Raw genomic sequence first — 14,953 nt, 5'->3', positions numbered from 1 at the left:
AGTGGCCACTACAGTAAAACATCTTTGGCAACCATAGACATATGAAAGGCAATTCACAGCAGCTGGAAGAATTGTAAGATGTTTACAAAGTTCTATAGTGCATCATTAACTTTCTGCAGTGTGTTGTATAAAGTACCAAAACCCTGGAAAGGGTAGCTAAACATCTGACATCATTACTTCAGAAGCTGAAGGGTTTTGTCATACCAACTCTCTCAAACAAAGCTAGGGCTTGTGACATTTAAAAGGGTGATGTGAGATGGTCCATGCAAGAGCCTCTAGTGCAGTTGGAGTTGATGAGGAAGGGGACAGAGTAATGAAGGACTGAAGACTCAGGGACTGGCAACAGACAGCTTCAAGAATGGATTTAGTCACACAAGTAGTCTAATCACATTGGTGGTGGAACCTCTTCAGACAACAAACCAAAATGAAACAAAAAAATCAGCTGCATCCAGAGAGTTCACTAAGTAGTTTCATTTATCAGCACCTTAAATGAGAAAAAATGTGCATTAGTGACAAAGAATTTACTCTAAAACATTCATAACACTATTACACAACTGAGCTATAAGAGGAACTCAGTATAACCATCTTTTGTTTTCAATTAATACAGTTATGAATTAGATATATCTTGTGACACCAGATAAGCCAGCACTTAAGTGTGTGGGTCAACTGAAGAGACCACACTATTAAGATGGGTAAATTTTTAACAAGTAGAGGAATTGAAGCAACATACTCTAAGCTTTTTTTTTCTAAATATGAGCCCAGCTTTCAGAAATTTGGGAAATATTATTGCAATTAACTTGCAGAACTGCATAGTGATCCCTATATTAGTATGCAATTTGGCAGTAACCATCACAACACAAGAAATTAAAAAGGAAAATCAGAATCTTTAAAAAAAACCCAAAGGATATTTAAGGAGGAAAAATATAGTAATACTATCAGCACTGAGAGCTTACTCTGTGAAAGTCAAAGCATGCAGAGGCTTTCTTTAAATTTGAGTCTAATAAAATACTGTATCACTTTCAGTTAACTTCCACCCCCCAAAAAAGTACAGCTACAGAATATGTTGAAATCTCTCAGATGTCCATTTCCAGAACTAGTGTGAAAAACATAACAGAATCTTAGCATAAGATTCCAGTTGCTGCACACAACTTGCTTTGATAGTGAAATAAACTTAAATATTGTCCCTTTCTCCCCTGGGAGAGAAGAAGAATGAAGATCATAAAATAAGGTAAAAGAAATTGACTTGACTTTGACAAAATTATGAAATTATAACATGAAATACACTATTGTTGTTCATATTCAGTCATCAGGTGCTGCATGAAAAGGCAATTAGTTTAACAGTTCTGTGAACGGGTTTTTGCCACGTTAGTGTTCTCTATTCTGCCACAGCAGATTTTTCCTTCACATTTCAGTAGTTGTAAAACCATGGCCCTGCCCTACAGAGACACGTTCAACAACAGCACTGTTGTCATGCAAGACTTACTGCTGTTTCAGCACATGAAGGATGAATTCAATCCTCAGTAGATTCAATCCTCAAACCTACTATACTGATGACTGCGTTGGAGTTCCAGTGTTTCATTAAAAGATAAAATGTAACAAATGAATTAATGGAGTTCCTGTACTGAAGTAGAAGGAATGTCTGGTCAGCTAGTTCCGCCTTTTAAAAGCAAAAAGGTAAAGGGGAAGCAGCCTTGCTCCAATCAGCAACACAAATTCTGTATATCATGTTCTATCCTAACACACAGCTAAGCAAAACTGCAACCTGTACATATCATCACTGATGCTATTCCTCTTTAGACATCATTGTTTTTAAAACAAATAAAAGCTGGAAATTTCTTGCAAGTTCTCCTGTCCCCAAGCATACCATGTAAATAATATACCAACATCCTGGTATATAAAGTAACTATATTGGTGTGTGTATATATATATATATATATATATAGTTACAGTTACTATATCAATAGTTACTGTTATCTGAAAACAAGGGCAAAAATGGGTTCTGAATCCAAAGTGAATTGAGATGAATATGTTTTCCACTTATGGGTCAGAAAAGCACTGACAAGCTTAGGGAAGGGAGAAAAAAATCATTTTTTTAATGAGTTCCAGCACTGCAAGTTTAGATATTTATACGCAGGTTACTGATTAGTTATTTTTAAAAAGCAATACACCCAGAATTTAAGTTGCTTATCTACCCACTTATCATTGATCTTCTTATTATTTCAGGTATCATCCATGTGGTGAAGAACCTGACCTGGAATTAATATTCAAATTGCTTAGTTCAGCTTGTTAAAAATTTACCCACTTATTCACAGCTGGTTTTATTTTATACTTCATAATCAAAATTGTTCTCATTCACAGATACGTTACAGAGTTAGTAAATCAACATCAATCCATTTGCTCAGCTTGATTTTTGCCTAGCATTTGTTTAGTTTGATTTTCATTCTCCTACAAGCTCAGTCAGTCTCTTCCATGCAAGGAAAATTACAATTGAATAGTTAATGCAGGCTGAGTGAGTATAAACAAAATACAAACACATCATCAGAGGAGCATGCTAGAGTCCTCAATTGTCTGTTTAATTAATACCCCCCACCCATCCTGCCAAAACCAAAATAAAGAAAACTGAACAACCATCCCCATAAAAAGCTTACTAAGTGGCAATAATGGCTGTTCTGTAAAATATTTCCTTTGGAATGAAATTATGAAAAAGAACAACAAAGAACAAATGATATCACCATTTATACTTCTGTTTCTTACCATAAGAATATCTTAATGAAATGTTTTACTTCTGGCATAAGTAACTAACACCGTCATCCATATTAAGAACTTTCTTTTAAAATAAAACATATACTAAAGGTTGAAGATGCATCTTCATTGCATATGCACACAGTCCCTTTCCCCAGTTTTGTAGATAGGCCTTTTAGGGTCTCTTCTCTTTATACAAAATTAATTCACTTATCCATCAAGAGCAAAGTACAAAAAGAATATTCTATAGATTTAGTAGATGAAGTTTTCTGACCATATAATAGTTCCAAGGGAACCAGAAAAATGAAAGGAATGCACGAGGCCTTTCAGGAACAAAAGAAAAGTCTTCACTTTCTTTAAGCAAGATCTTCAAAATAATTTTAAACATTTTGAGAAGAATTACAGGATAAAGGATGGAACCTTACTCTAACTGCAATGCACACTGTAATGCAGGCAATGCAAAACTCTGCTAGGCTGCTCCGACTCAGATCCCTCTTATAAATGGTGTAGAGTCTGCATAGCTAGACAAAGGGAGGCGAGAGTCCAAGGTTTCATGTGCCTCTAACAACTACGAATTTCATGGCACATGAGGATGAATTCAAGACAGCATTCACTTGGTTCACTTAGGCACCGTATGTCTAATTCACACCCTCAAACACTCGTGTGCATGAACAACAAAAAGCATCAGTCATTTTTGCTAAAAATAAACAGATGGAATACAAAAACCCCCAACACTTAAACTAGTGTAGATAGCTTTTAAAGTGATCTAGTTCAAATAATAACTAACCTGAGACGTACTTTGCTCCGATTAACATTATCATGCTACTGATAATAAAAAAACCCAAAGGCAGACTAGAGAAGATACTAGTGTCACCTGATGTCATCCAGGGGAGGGTGTTTCCAGTCAAGCAAATCAAAAGAGAAATATATTTATAAATTGCAATAGATGTGTTAAAAATCATATGAACAGCAAAAGTAACAAATGTAGTGACATTTGCAGAAAAAATAAAAAATATTATGCATAACCCCCACATAATTTAAAACAGGCTCTCAATATAAGAGTTCAAATCCAAATTCCACTGTTAGCACTATCTAGATTGAGCCCATATTCTTCAATCTTAAATACTCCTAGCAGGCAGAAGACAAAGTTTCAAAGCAAGGACTGAGACAAAGAACATTCCCCCCCACCACTGTTAGCACTATCTAGATTGAGCCCATTTCTAATATTCTTCAATCTTAAATACTCCTAGTAGGCAGAAGACAAAGTTTCAAAGCAAGAACTGAGACAAAGAACATTCCCCCCCTGCAGTGTTAAACCAGATAATCACTGAGGGTAAGTTTTGATAAACATATCCCTTTTCTCATGAGCTGAAAAACAAGATCTAGTTTTACAATCTGCAAGGCAGAATTTCCTATCCTTCAAAAGGAAATAAAGGCCTATAAGTAAGATATACATCAAGCATTTGGGATTTTGGGATACATAACAGAGAGGCTACTAAATCATAATGGACAATACTGACTGAGTCTTGTTACTCATGCTGTGTTACTTATATCTCTTTCAAATTGTCTTGACAGAATTGTTTGTATAACCATGGCATGAAATAAATTACGTAAACCAACATATAGGTGGGTAAAATGAAAATGTTAGCTTCAGCTTTCAAGAATAAAGTAAAAGACTTTATGTAGCTTGAGGACTGCAGCTGTGGATTGTGAGGAGGTTTATATTTTGAGGATTCTTTGCTTAATATTTTTAATTTTAATAGTTTTTCCAACAAATAAGAAATGAAATGAAGGTAAAGCCTATTAATGATCTTGTAGGATGATTCAAGACTAAAAGGTAAAAGACTTTATGTAGCTTGAGGACTGCAACTGTGGATTGTGAGGAGGTTTACATTTTGAGGATTCTTTGCTTAATACTTTTAATTTTAATAGTTTTTCCAGCAAATAAGAAATGAAATGAAGGTAAAACCTATTAATGAAGTCTTGTAGGATGATTCAAGACTAAAAACTTATCTTGAAATAGTGCTGAAATATAAATTCAAATTATAGATCATAGAAGACTGCAGGTTTTATTTAATTTAAAACTGACAGATGAAAAAGTCCTCTACTTCAAAAGAAAGATCTTGTTCAGCCCCTCAAAAGTGTTTATATATTCTCTGTCTGTGAGCAATAGGTCTATGCAATTCTTCACTTTATGATAACTTCTTGCTCTTAGCCCTTGTGGGTCAGATTTTGATGTAGGTGTCAATCTCTCCTTCCTATACAGCAAATAATAAAGGCAAGATATAGCAAGGATGAAACTTTTCGCTTTTGCAACATGAGGTCATAGTAGAAGAAAGTTTATGAAATCCCTGAACTGTCTTAGAATTGTGCTGTATCTCTTCTTCCAGGTAAGACTTTTTTTTTTGTAAACCAATGCTATTCTACAAAACCTGCACTTAGTCTTGATTTCATGTCCTGTTTTCAGAGCCCTACAAGATATTGCTTGTGCTTTCCTTTCAAGAGAAAGACCTGTTTATCTGTATTCCTGTGTCATTTTGACAGTGGTTTTAAGTAGTGAATTTAAATCATTGGAATAGTCCAGAGATGGTATGAACAGAAAAGGTCACCAAACTCAAGATTAACCACCTAGACTAACTAGTTAATTAATAATATTTGACCGGCAGTAATTTCTGGTTTACCATTTGAAGGAGCTTCAGATGTCTCCCAGCCCATAGATTTCACCACAGCTTTCTTCCATCTAGCATAGCGAAATTCACTTTCTGAAATTGAGAAATCAGCAAACAGAAAGGCCTCTCAGTACATGTGAATACAAGTATTCAAGAAGCAAAGACTACAATATTAACTTTCCACTCTGCACAATATAGTTTGTCTGCTCAGAACAAGTACTATAAAATGCTGTTTTGAATGCACAAAAAAACCCCTACCAACCCAAAACAAAATAACTCAATACTCCACAGTTATGCACAGGAAGGAGAAATAAACCTTAAAAACAATATTCTGCATGTTCACCAATAAGAAGATTTACAAGTAGGACAAAATGAAGCAATTTTTATTCATGTAGAAGCCCTTCAGTGCTGAAAACACTGTCCTGAAGTAGGGATTATGGCAGTAATTTTTATCAAAATAGTACGACAAATTTCTGTACAAAAATTAAGAAACAATTGAAAAGACAAAAATTCATTTGTCTTGCACGTGGATTATGGTAAGCACATGTGTTCCATCTTTAGAAGCACTTACCAACTGATGAAAAGATATTTAGCTAAAAACCAATAATTAATATAGGCTTTTTAAAGCCAAAATAAAAGTCTTCCAAAACCAGTCAGTCTGTCCTTTTTACATTTGTGAAAACTCACCAATGTACAGGACCTTTAGGAAACATCTTTCTCAAGATTTCTTTAATTTTACTTGCTATAAATGGAAAGCTTCTAACTGCAACGACCAGTGCCAAATAGAAGAAATAAAAAAAACCCAACACATCCGCCTGTGGATTTATGTTGTTTTAACCGTTTTCTGATCTTACTAGCCAATAAATGGACAAAACAGCAAGTGAAATGCACTTTTCTCTAAACAAATACTACAAACCTGATCATCAACATTTGTGAGGATATTTACATATAGCTGGTTTTATATCACCATGTTAAGACTGCGAGGAAGAAAAAACCTGATTTGTTGGACATAAAATATTAAATTTGCAACTTCTTAGATATTAAGAAAGGGTTTTACCCTCTGGGTTGATCTGTGGTTCAAATCTTTCACATGTCACTGCTGTCAAGTCTCCAGGATTCAGACTCCAAATTCCAACTCCTTCTGCAGCTCCTGCTGCCATAGCAGCTCCTAGAGCTGTTGTTTCAGGCATTGATGGCTTCACTGAAGTAAATCACAGAGAAGGTCACAATGATTTTTAATGAAAAATCACTGACAACATATGTAAGATTTATATATATATATCTAGAATGATATATATTTTCTACAAGTGCTATATGCTTCCTTTAAGTTTACCAAATGCAAATCTCATCTTATTGCCATTCACGTAGTTATGAGGCTAAGTTCACCTGTGAGTTTTCCAAGTCTGAAATATCTCAGATCACTACATCCTTCAAGACTGAATCATGCAATTGCTATTTTCATGCTATGAGCAGGGCTGCTGACCTCAACCATGTGTTTCCTTAGAGTAGGCCTGGTTTTTTTTTAACTTTTTTTTGTCTTCTCTCTCCCTCCTCAAAGCAGTGATCGCTGGCTAAGTTATCAGTCTTGTTCCCATGCTGTAGATATTGTGTTATTAAAAGCATTTATATTTAGAAAAGAGGTCTTAAAAGAGGCTACACACCTTACTAGCTTATTTGCCTTCCACAGATGCTATAGAAGACCATCCCACCCCCAAGATGTCAATCGTAAATCTGTTCGATTAATTCTAGAACTGCCTGCTTCTCTGCTTCAGGCAGTGGATCCTTTAAAATCTGATTTTATTGATCATATCCTTTCATCTGCTAATTGTGCATCTGCACTGATAGCACGATCCTTGTGTACTATGTATTATTAAAGGCAAGCTATAGTATCTCTCCAGTCAAAAACTTTCCACTGAAGCGTCTCATGTTTATGCATAAGAGACAACATGAAGCTTTTCTAAATGATTTTCTAGAAGTTGCATGTTAGGTAAGATTATTTGTTATTCAGTGATATACTGCATCCTTGAGGATGCTAACATACAGCTTACAATAGTCAGCAACCTGGGATCTGCTAGAGGTGTTAAAACATGTCTTAGGATGGTCCCTTTCCACTGACACTGAAATGCTCCAGGTTTCAAGTGAGGTCTTTGAAGAGCTTTAGCACACTGAAACACATCCTTCAAAGGCTAAAAAACCTTTTTAGCATTCTAGGGGGCTTCTGTGAAAGAAGCATTACACGATCATTTCTAAAATGGCTGCATTGCTGTTGGATCAGAATTATGGTATTGTAAACTTTCATTGGCTTTAGAGAGGAACAACCCCATTTGGGTTTGTATTTCATGTCATGCATGCTAAGACAACTGGTTGCAAGATTCCCACTTTTGTTGTGACTTCTATTCCCTTCTTCATTGCTGCTGTGAGAGGAAACAGAACAGATAATGTGTTTTGTGGGTCTTCTTTTACATTGTAAATGAAATCAAACGTCTGTTCAGGCAAAGGGAATAGAAAAAAAGGGTATCCGCTTTTTGCTGAAAAGCAAGAGCAAAACATGAGCAGCGGAGGTGCAAAGTTCTGATTTATCTCTCAGCAAGATTCTCAGAGCCAACACATCGCAGAAGAGAATTAATTTCACCAATTTAAAAATTCTTAGATGTTTAGAAATTGGTATGACAACTTTAAAGTTCATTACCATCACAGTGCTGTAATATTTAAACACAAGCAATAAGTTTAGTGACTTCTGTGAATCTCAAAACTGGAAGCAAGACTGAAAAACTTTTTCTGAAAAAAAACCCAACATTCTCAAGTAGTAGTAAAAGACCAGCAACAGCAACAAAGCAAATAATCCAAATTGCCCTCATTAGCCATTGCGAATCAATGTTGTTTTCAGGTTTCAAAAGAAAATAATTTAAAAGAAAAAATTACAAAGTTTTTTAATTTCATCTTACCTACTGGAATACAGAGAATGTCTGATTGGAGTTGCATGAGGACTTTGTTAGCGGTCATTCCTCCGTCTACTTGTAACTGACTCAGTGGTATCCCACAGTCCTTGTTTATGGCATCTAAAATCTTTAGTAAGAGTAATATATGTTATGATTTAATTGCAGAGAAATCCATAATACCCTCTAAGTGTAAAATACTGGTAATTCAGCATTTGTTGAAGACTGCTAAGTGGATAATTATTTCCGCCCTCCCCAGTACATCAAGAGGGCAAAACAGAAGTAGTGACAATACAGTTTTGTTTAACACACAGCAAATGCACTCTATTTATTACAGAAATCCTAGTGTAGGAAATGGTTGTCCTCTGATGCTCTACAGTTAGCCTATGTGCCGCTTACATGGTCTGAGAAGAATTTTGAAACAAAGCTGATGACAACTACAACTTTTATCAAAGCTAGCAAAGGAAGAAGTAATACTAAGTGGAGTCCTTTAGCTCCTTACAGTTTGTCTAGATACTTTCTCTAATTTGATACATTAAAGAACTGAAAAATTAAAACATTTGAACTGTCAATCTAGAAGACACTTCAATAGGAACTCCTGAATGTTGAATCACTTTGAAAAAGCAGCCTCTTAAAATATTTTCACTTAGTTACTGAAAAATGAGATTTTTACATTATACGACACAGACTGAAAAAATAAACATAGTGTAATTTCTTGTAAAATTATGTTTTATTTTTTTGGGCACAGAGGATAGCTGAAAAGAAATGAAAAGTGTTAAAGTGTTTACAAGGGATAATTAACTGACAGTGGGGCATTTAGTTCACCAGTATCTATCAATATGTTTTTTAGAGGGTTTCCTAAAAATGTAAGATTTGCCTTAAACCTTAGCTACTGATAACACCATGGCATTACCCTACAAGCACCTATTAAATGCAGAATAGTGGGTTTTCTAGGATTTTGTAAAAACAATCAATTAAATGTCTCATTTATATTTTTTAAGGTCTGTGCATAATTTTTGTTGACAAACTTAGAAATTAACTAGTACAGAATGAAAATCTCTTTATAATTTTTCAATTTATTTGAATAAAAAAGAGGTGTGTTTTTCTCAGCTTTAAATGATAAAGCAATGTATGCCACAAAAAAGAACAAAACTTCAATTCATTCTGTGCTGTTCTGTAGTTCACAAAGTACCCAGTTGTACAATCCTTTCCGGGAAAAGTCAACATTTCTTTTTTTTTTTTTAAGAACAAAAAAATTTTAGGTTTGTAAGGCAGTAAAAACTATATAGAGATGAGTTGTCCCATAGACTCTACCCCTTCCCAGAAATTAAGTCAGCAAGGTCCTTTACCAGAGAATTTTTAAAGGAACTAAAAGAACTGCCACAGGATAAATAGTGGTTAAAAACTAGAAGGTAAAAGGCCAGTTTTCATGGTGGCAGTATCTGTCTATGGGCCTACACTGTTCAATATGTTAGAAACAACCTGGAAAAGAGGATTCATAATACAGCAGCAAAGTTACCTGGGAGTACCCCACCACTTATTTCCTTCACATGTACCATTTCACATTTGTCTATGCTGATTTCACTGGCCTTTTTTACCATTCAGAACTTTAGCAGTGTCTCATAATCTCAGCTTTATACACACAAATTGTTGGAGGCTCTGGCTTTGTTTATCACTGTGCAAAAGCATGTTGGATCACACTATGTACTCAGTATAGATAAAAAAAATGGAAAGAATTCTGGAAATGAGGAAGGGGTGAAGGAACAAACCAAATTGTGATCATGCTGCTGCTATCTCTATTGTACTGAGATTGGATGAAGTGCAAGGTATCCAAGTATATAAATTTGGTCTAATAACAGCATTGTACAGCTGTTTCAACTGAAAAATTTTTCCAAAATGCCTTCTGGAAGGAAAAACAAGTGTCAACTGTCTCGACAAGGAAGGAGCTTTTTAGATTACCAGGAACAGAAACTTAGAAGGATTGGATGGCACAATAAAACAAAACTCCAACAAACATGAAATTTGAGGGTTCTGCTGAAGGATACAAAAGACTTCCATTTTAACTGGAATTAAAACAGAAGAACTTTGTTTCTGACAAGACAGAACTAACAATGTATCTTTGAAAAATGTACATATATTTTATTTGTGTCACTAGGACTTAATCGGTTAATTTAATCATGTCCAGAAACCTAATCAAGCACTGCTGCCATTGTGAGAAAAGCACATTGACTAAAGTATGAAGAAATATTAGATCTCCTCAGTTAACTTCACTCTCACTCAGTCTGAGAGCTTTATTCCCTTCTCACTTACTCCCAGCCACATAACCTGTCTCTCGTTCTGACATTTGCTACAGTCCTCCGTGAGGCAGCTGAGATCATTAATCCAGCAGAAAAATAGCCCAGCAAAAAGAGGGATAATTTTCTGCTAGAAAGTTCATTGAGCTGTCACATGAGAGGAAATGGATGGGCAGAGGGACAAGGTAAGAGAGGAGAAGACAATGAACTAGACTATCAGTTCAGTTCCTGCAACTTTACCCTGACTTCTAGTACTAGAATTAGAGATATATGCTACTTCTAAGCTCCTTCACAACTTTCTGAAGACTCAACAGCTATTAGCACAGTTTCAAAAGCAGACATATGGCCCACAGGACTAATTTTTCAACATTAGCACCAGATAAAAAGAAGAAGAGCATCCAAGTACAATATAAAGCATATGATTAATCTTCATTAACTCTTTTCAATCCTCTCTCTTCCTGAAGAGCTGCAGTCCCTGTTATCATACTAATTTACAATGAATTTAAGAGTCAATCTGCCTTTACCTCTCGTGTTTGAAAGCAGACCGCTTCTAGTGCAGCAAAGGCGATGTGGTTTTTATTTGTAAACTGAGTAAGGCCACAGATAATACTGTTGAAGAGAAAAAAAAACCAAACAGTCAGGACACTTACCTCTCGTGTTTGAAAGCAGACCGCTTCTAGTGCAGCAAAGGCGATGTGGTTTTTATTTGTAAACTGAGTAAGGCCACAGATAATACTGTTGAAGAGAAAAAAAAAAAACCAAACAGTCAGGACAAACTTATTTACCAAACACACACTATTACTTTAGAGCTAGGCCTTCTAATTCAAAGCTCATTCAGTTCCATTGTATGAGGACTGCTTTTTAATATTAAAAAGCTTTTTCCTCTTAAATCTAAACTCTCTCATCCCTGTTTTCCACACAAACATGCTTTCAGTGTCCAATCTAAACAATTGCCATAAATTAGAATTTTATTGACAATCTGCATGCAGGTGGATACATATTCAGCCATACATACACAAACACATACAAATTCTAGTCTTCCTTTAAGAAAAGGAAATGTATGATTTAGGCTGATTTTTCTTTAAAAAATAGTATTGCCGATCTTTAAAGTCTTAATAAATTCTCTAGTACTTTCAGTTTTTAAGGAAAAGCCTCACTGGGTCTCTGCTCTAAATGCTTAAAATCATTGCCGATCTTTAAAGTCTTAATAAATTCTCTAGTACTTTCAGTTCTTAAGGAAAAGCCTCACTGGGTCTGTGCTCTAAATGCTTAAAATTGTTTTCAGATCTATTCTGATCATTAGTTGCTCCTGCACCTTCAAAGAGATTTTTGGATATGGAAATCATGCTACATCTAACGATGAGTAAGCTGAATTCTGTCTATATACTGTGAACTGCAGAACAAATACTCATCCTCTTATTCTGTTTCAACATCTGAGGAATAGTAAGTAGTGTACTACACAGAAATGCTGCTATATTTGGTGCTGGATACATGAGACTTCAAAGACATTAAAGGACATTTTTATTTGTTATAATTTCAACTTTTAACATTTAAAATTTAAGCACTATGATCGGAAAAACTGTAAAAACATCAAACTCAAAGATTTTTTTTTTTCCCCACGTACAACGAGCATCTAAATTCTAAAGATGCAACTGCTTGAAATCTTGGGAACTAGATATTCTTCAAGAATTCTTTTCTCACTTACGAAAGTTATTTTGTATTTCAATTTGTTATGGTTCTGTGACTCCCATGGCATGTTGTGATTCCAGCAATAGTAGTCAAGCTCATAATAGCAGAAAAGACAAATAGTAGATTATTCTTTGAACTAGTTGCTCTAATTAGTACAAAATAGTTAAGTCTTAACTCCAAAAGGGACTGGAAGGAGAGGAAAAATGATTGTTTAATAAACTGGTAAGAAAGCTGGACATAAGGGGGAAAAAAAGGAGGGAGATGTGGGGAGGAATTAATAGTCTGTATCATTTAAGATACTGAATGCAGCAGCCATGAGAAATTGATCTCAAAAAACCTAATCAGTACTAAATTCTTCACTTTCTACTTTTGTTGTCTGACAGCTCACAGATATGAAGATCTCCTCTTTCTCCTTAGTGAGATGAAGATCCTTTCAGAAACAGAAATGTGTGAAGAAAAAAAGCTGGCCCCAGCAGTGGCAAGAATGATAGAACCATCTTGTCCTCTGAAATGCACAGCCGAGACCAAATGTTTTCCCTGGCCCCTGCCACCTTTCTTTTGGAGCAGGAGAGAGGAAGGTGAGTAGCTGAGCTACCTAATCCTTCTTTTTATCCCAGTAGCTGTTGCTGTTTTGAACAGATTAAACACAAAAGAGAAACTCAGTAGTTGCTTGAAATTGCCGCAGAGAATGATGTATCCAGACACATCAAAGAAACAAAAAACCAATTTCACATACCTGGAAGGACTAATTATAGTATTTGTAAAATCATTAAATCTCCCTGCAAATGCAGTATTTAGTCAGATCCTTACCCCCTTGCACTGGGTTCCCAGTATGGTGCATACAGTCCTGAAAATGCTGGCACAAAGTAGCAGCCATAAGAAGTCCCCGCTTCAGCAGCCAGTTTTTCTAATGCACACACACAAACAGTCTTCACTTAGCTTTCCACAACTCTACTAACACTTAATATGACATTTAAAGCTGTTATTATTTATAGAGAGAAAACACTCAGAATATGTTAGGCAGCTACAAAAATAATGAAGACACACACAATTAGAAAATACAACTAACTGGCCCTCTGTTCCTCATTAACTAGTTGTCCATTTTCAACAATATGAATGGAATATGGGGCACAGGGAGTTGTGGGAAATGTAAAATGAAATATCAAACCTGAAAACCAAAATAATGCACTTAATATTCTGACCTAGATTCTGTGAGGTTTTCAAAGGATATCCTGTGGATAAAGAATGCAACCATCAAAGCAGTCCAAAAGGTCACAACTTACTTGCATTTAAGTCAAGGCAAGCAAATGAAACTGGATCGAGACCAAAGGGAGTTCAAAACTAAATTCCCATTAATTTCAAATGGATTTTGAGGTCTAAATTCCCAGCTTATGTTTCTTAATATCTGAGAAATAACTTTGGATATCTGAACTTCCCAATATTAAAACATTTGTGATTTTTTAAGTTACATTAAAACAGCTAGAACTGCAAAGGAATTATTGCTAATGTGCAGCTCCTTCCTATAATAAAAAAGTATTTTTTTCTGCTTTTGTAAATTTTTTTCTGGTTGCATTGATCAGAGAAGCATAGCAATAGAGAAAAGAAGTAGCAAAACTTATTCAAAAACTCTTTTAAAAATAGTACTTTCATAAAGACTCCACAAAAAAAGCAGTGAAGGGAGAAGGAAGGATATGTTCAGGAAAACAGTAAGAGAAGACGAAGTCCGACATGATTTTAACAACACTGACAAGATTAAAGTTCTTGAAACTCAAACCTTCCAAAGGTCTAGTCAAACTTGTGAAGCCAAGAGGTACTGTAGTGTTTCTACAGCTGGCTAATTCATGTGACAGTACTATCTATTCTTCTGTATGATCTGCAAAGCTTTCTTACAGAAAAACAGACTGATGTTTTAAGTATTTGCCTAATCTTTGAAGTTTTACATAATATTTGAATTCTAAATTTTTTCACCTTTAAATAAGATATCAAATTATTAAAAATACGTAATGAATTGCTTTTTAATCCTAAATCTCATTAAATCAGTCACTTTCAAACTGTTACACTTGCATGCTTCTGACATTTTCTCCTTTTTCCAAGTTTGATATATTCCTAGTTTTCATAATGTCACACAGCAGCTTGTTTCAGTTCAGCTCAAGCAGAAGACATCAGCTACCCAAAAGCTAAAGGATTACTGTATTTTTACCCAAAATAAATTACCATCCTCCACAATTCCTTTAAGAGGCAGCTTTGCAAACTGAACTCCCTAACTCAATGGATGTGAAACCTTCTAGATAAATTGTTGCACGTGTGGGGCCTCAGGTTTTCATATTTATGACAGGGATGAACATGTAGGTTTAGGATCAAATATGCTCTGGCTTTTGTAATAGACACTTAAATACTCTGCTCTGGAAAATTCAATATTGTATGAAACTAGGAAATACACTGTAAGTATAGTATCTTCCTGAGTTTTCTGGCTAGGAAAACTACTAAAAAGTACAGATTGCAATAGAAAAAAGCTGAGAAGGAGTTTCAAAGACTGTATTGATATGCTGTATGAAATACATACATTAATAAACATTGATTTTATGGATGCAAACCAAATTGATCAAACACTGCAAAACATATA

General features: G+C 35.1%; 1 protein-coding gene across 4 annotated transcripts in view; it reads right to left on the bottom strand.

Moving 5' to 3' along the window:
* Window positions 1–345: 345 nt before the first annotated feature.
* GK (glycerol kinase) overlaps window positions 346–14,953 on the bottom strand; it is a 34,653-nt gene continuing 20,045 nt past the window's right edge. Inside the window, exons 14-21 of one of the 4 annotated variants that reach the window (XM_014948357.1) lie at window positions 13,141–13,237; window positions 11,292–11,376; window positions 8,357–8,477; window positions 6,469–6,612; window positions 5,424–5,504; window positions 3,530–3,616; window positions 1,484–1,554; window positions 346–484 (exon numbers count right to left, since the gene is read on the bottom strand). In XM_014948357.1, coding sequence (XP_014803843.1) covers window positions 1,511–1,554; window positions 3,530–3,616; window positions 5,424–5,504; window positions 6,469–6,612; window positions 8,357–8,477; window positions 11,292–11,376; window positions 13,141–13,237 — 659 coding nt within the window. In that variant the 3' untranslated portion in view covers window positions 346–484; window positions 1,484–1,510. The remainder of the gene's footprint in view (window positions 485–1,483; window positions 1,555–3,529; window positions 3,617–5,423; window positions 5,505–6,468; window positions 6,613–8,356; window positions 8,478–11,291; window positions 11,377–13,140; window positions 13,238–14,953) is intronic. The other 3 variants (XM_014948358.1, XM_014948359.1, XM_014948360.1) reach the window with 3 other exon arrangements.

The sequence above is a fragment of the Calidris pugnax genome, unplaced genomic scaffold (genome assembly GCF_001431845.1).
Source record: "Calidris pugnax isolate Ruff unplaced genomic scaffold, ASM143184v1 scaffold164, whole genome shotgun sequence".
Taxonomy (NCBI): Eukaryota; Metazoa; Chordata; class Aves; order Charadriiformes; family Scolopacidae; genus Calidris; species Calidris pugnax.
Note: the sequence above shows the minus strand (reverse complement) of the source record. Positions and strands in the feature narration are given on the sequence as shown.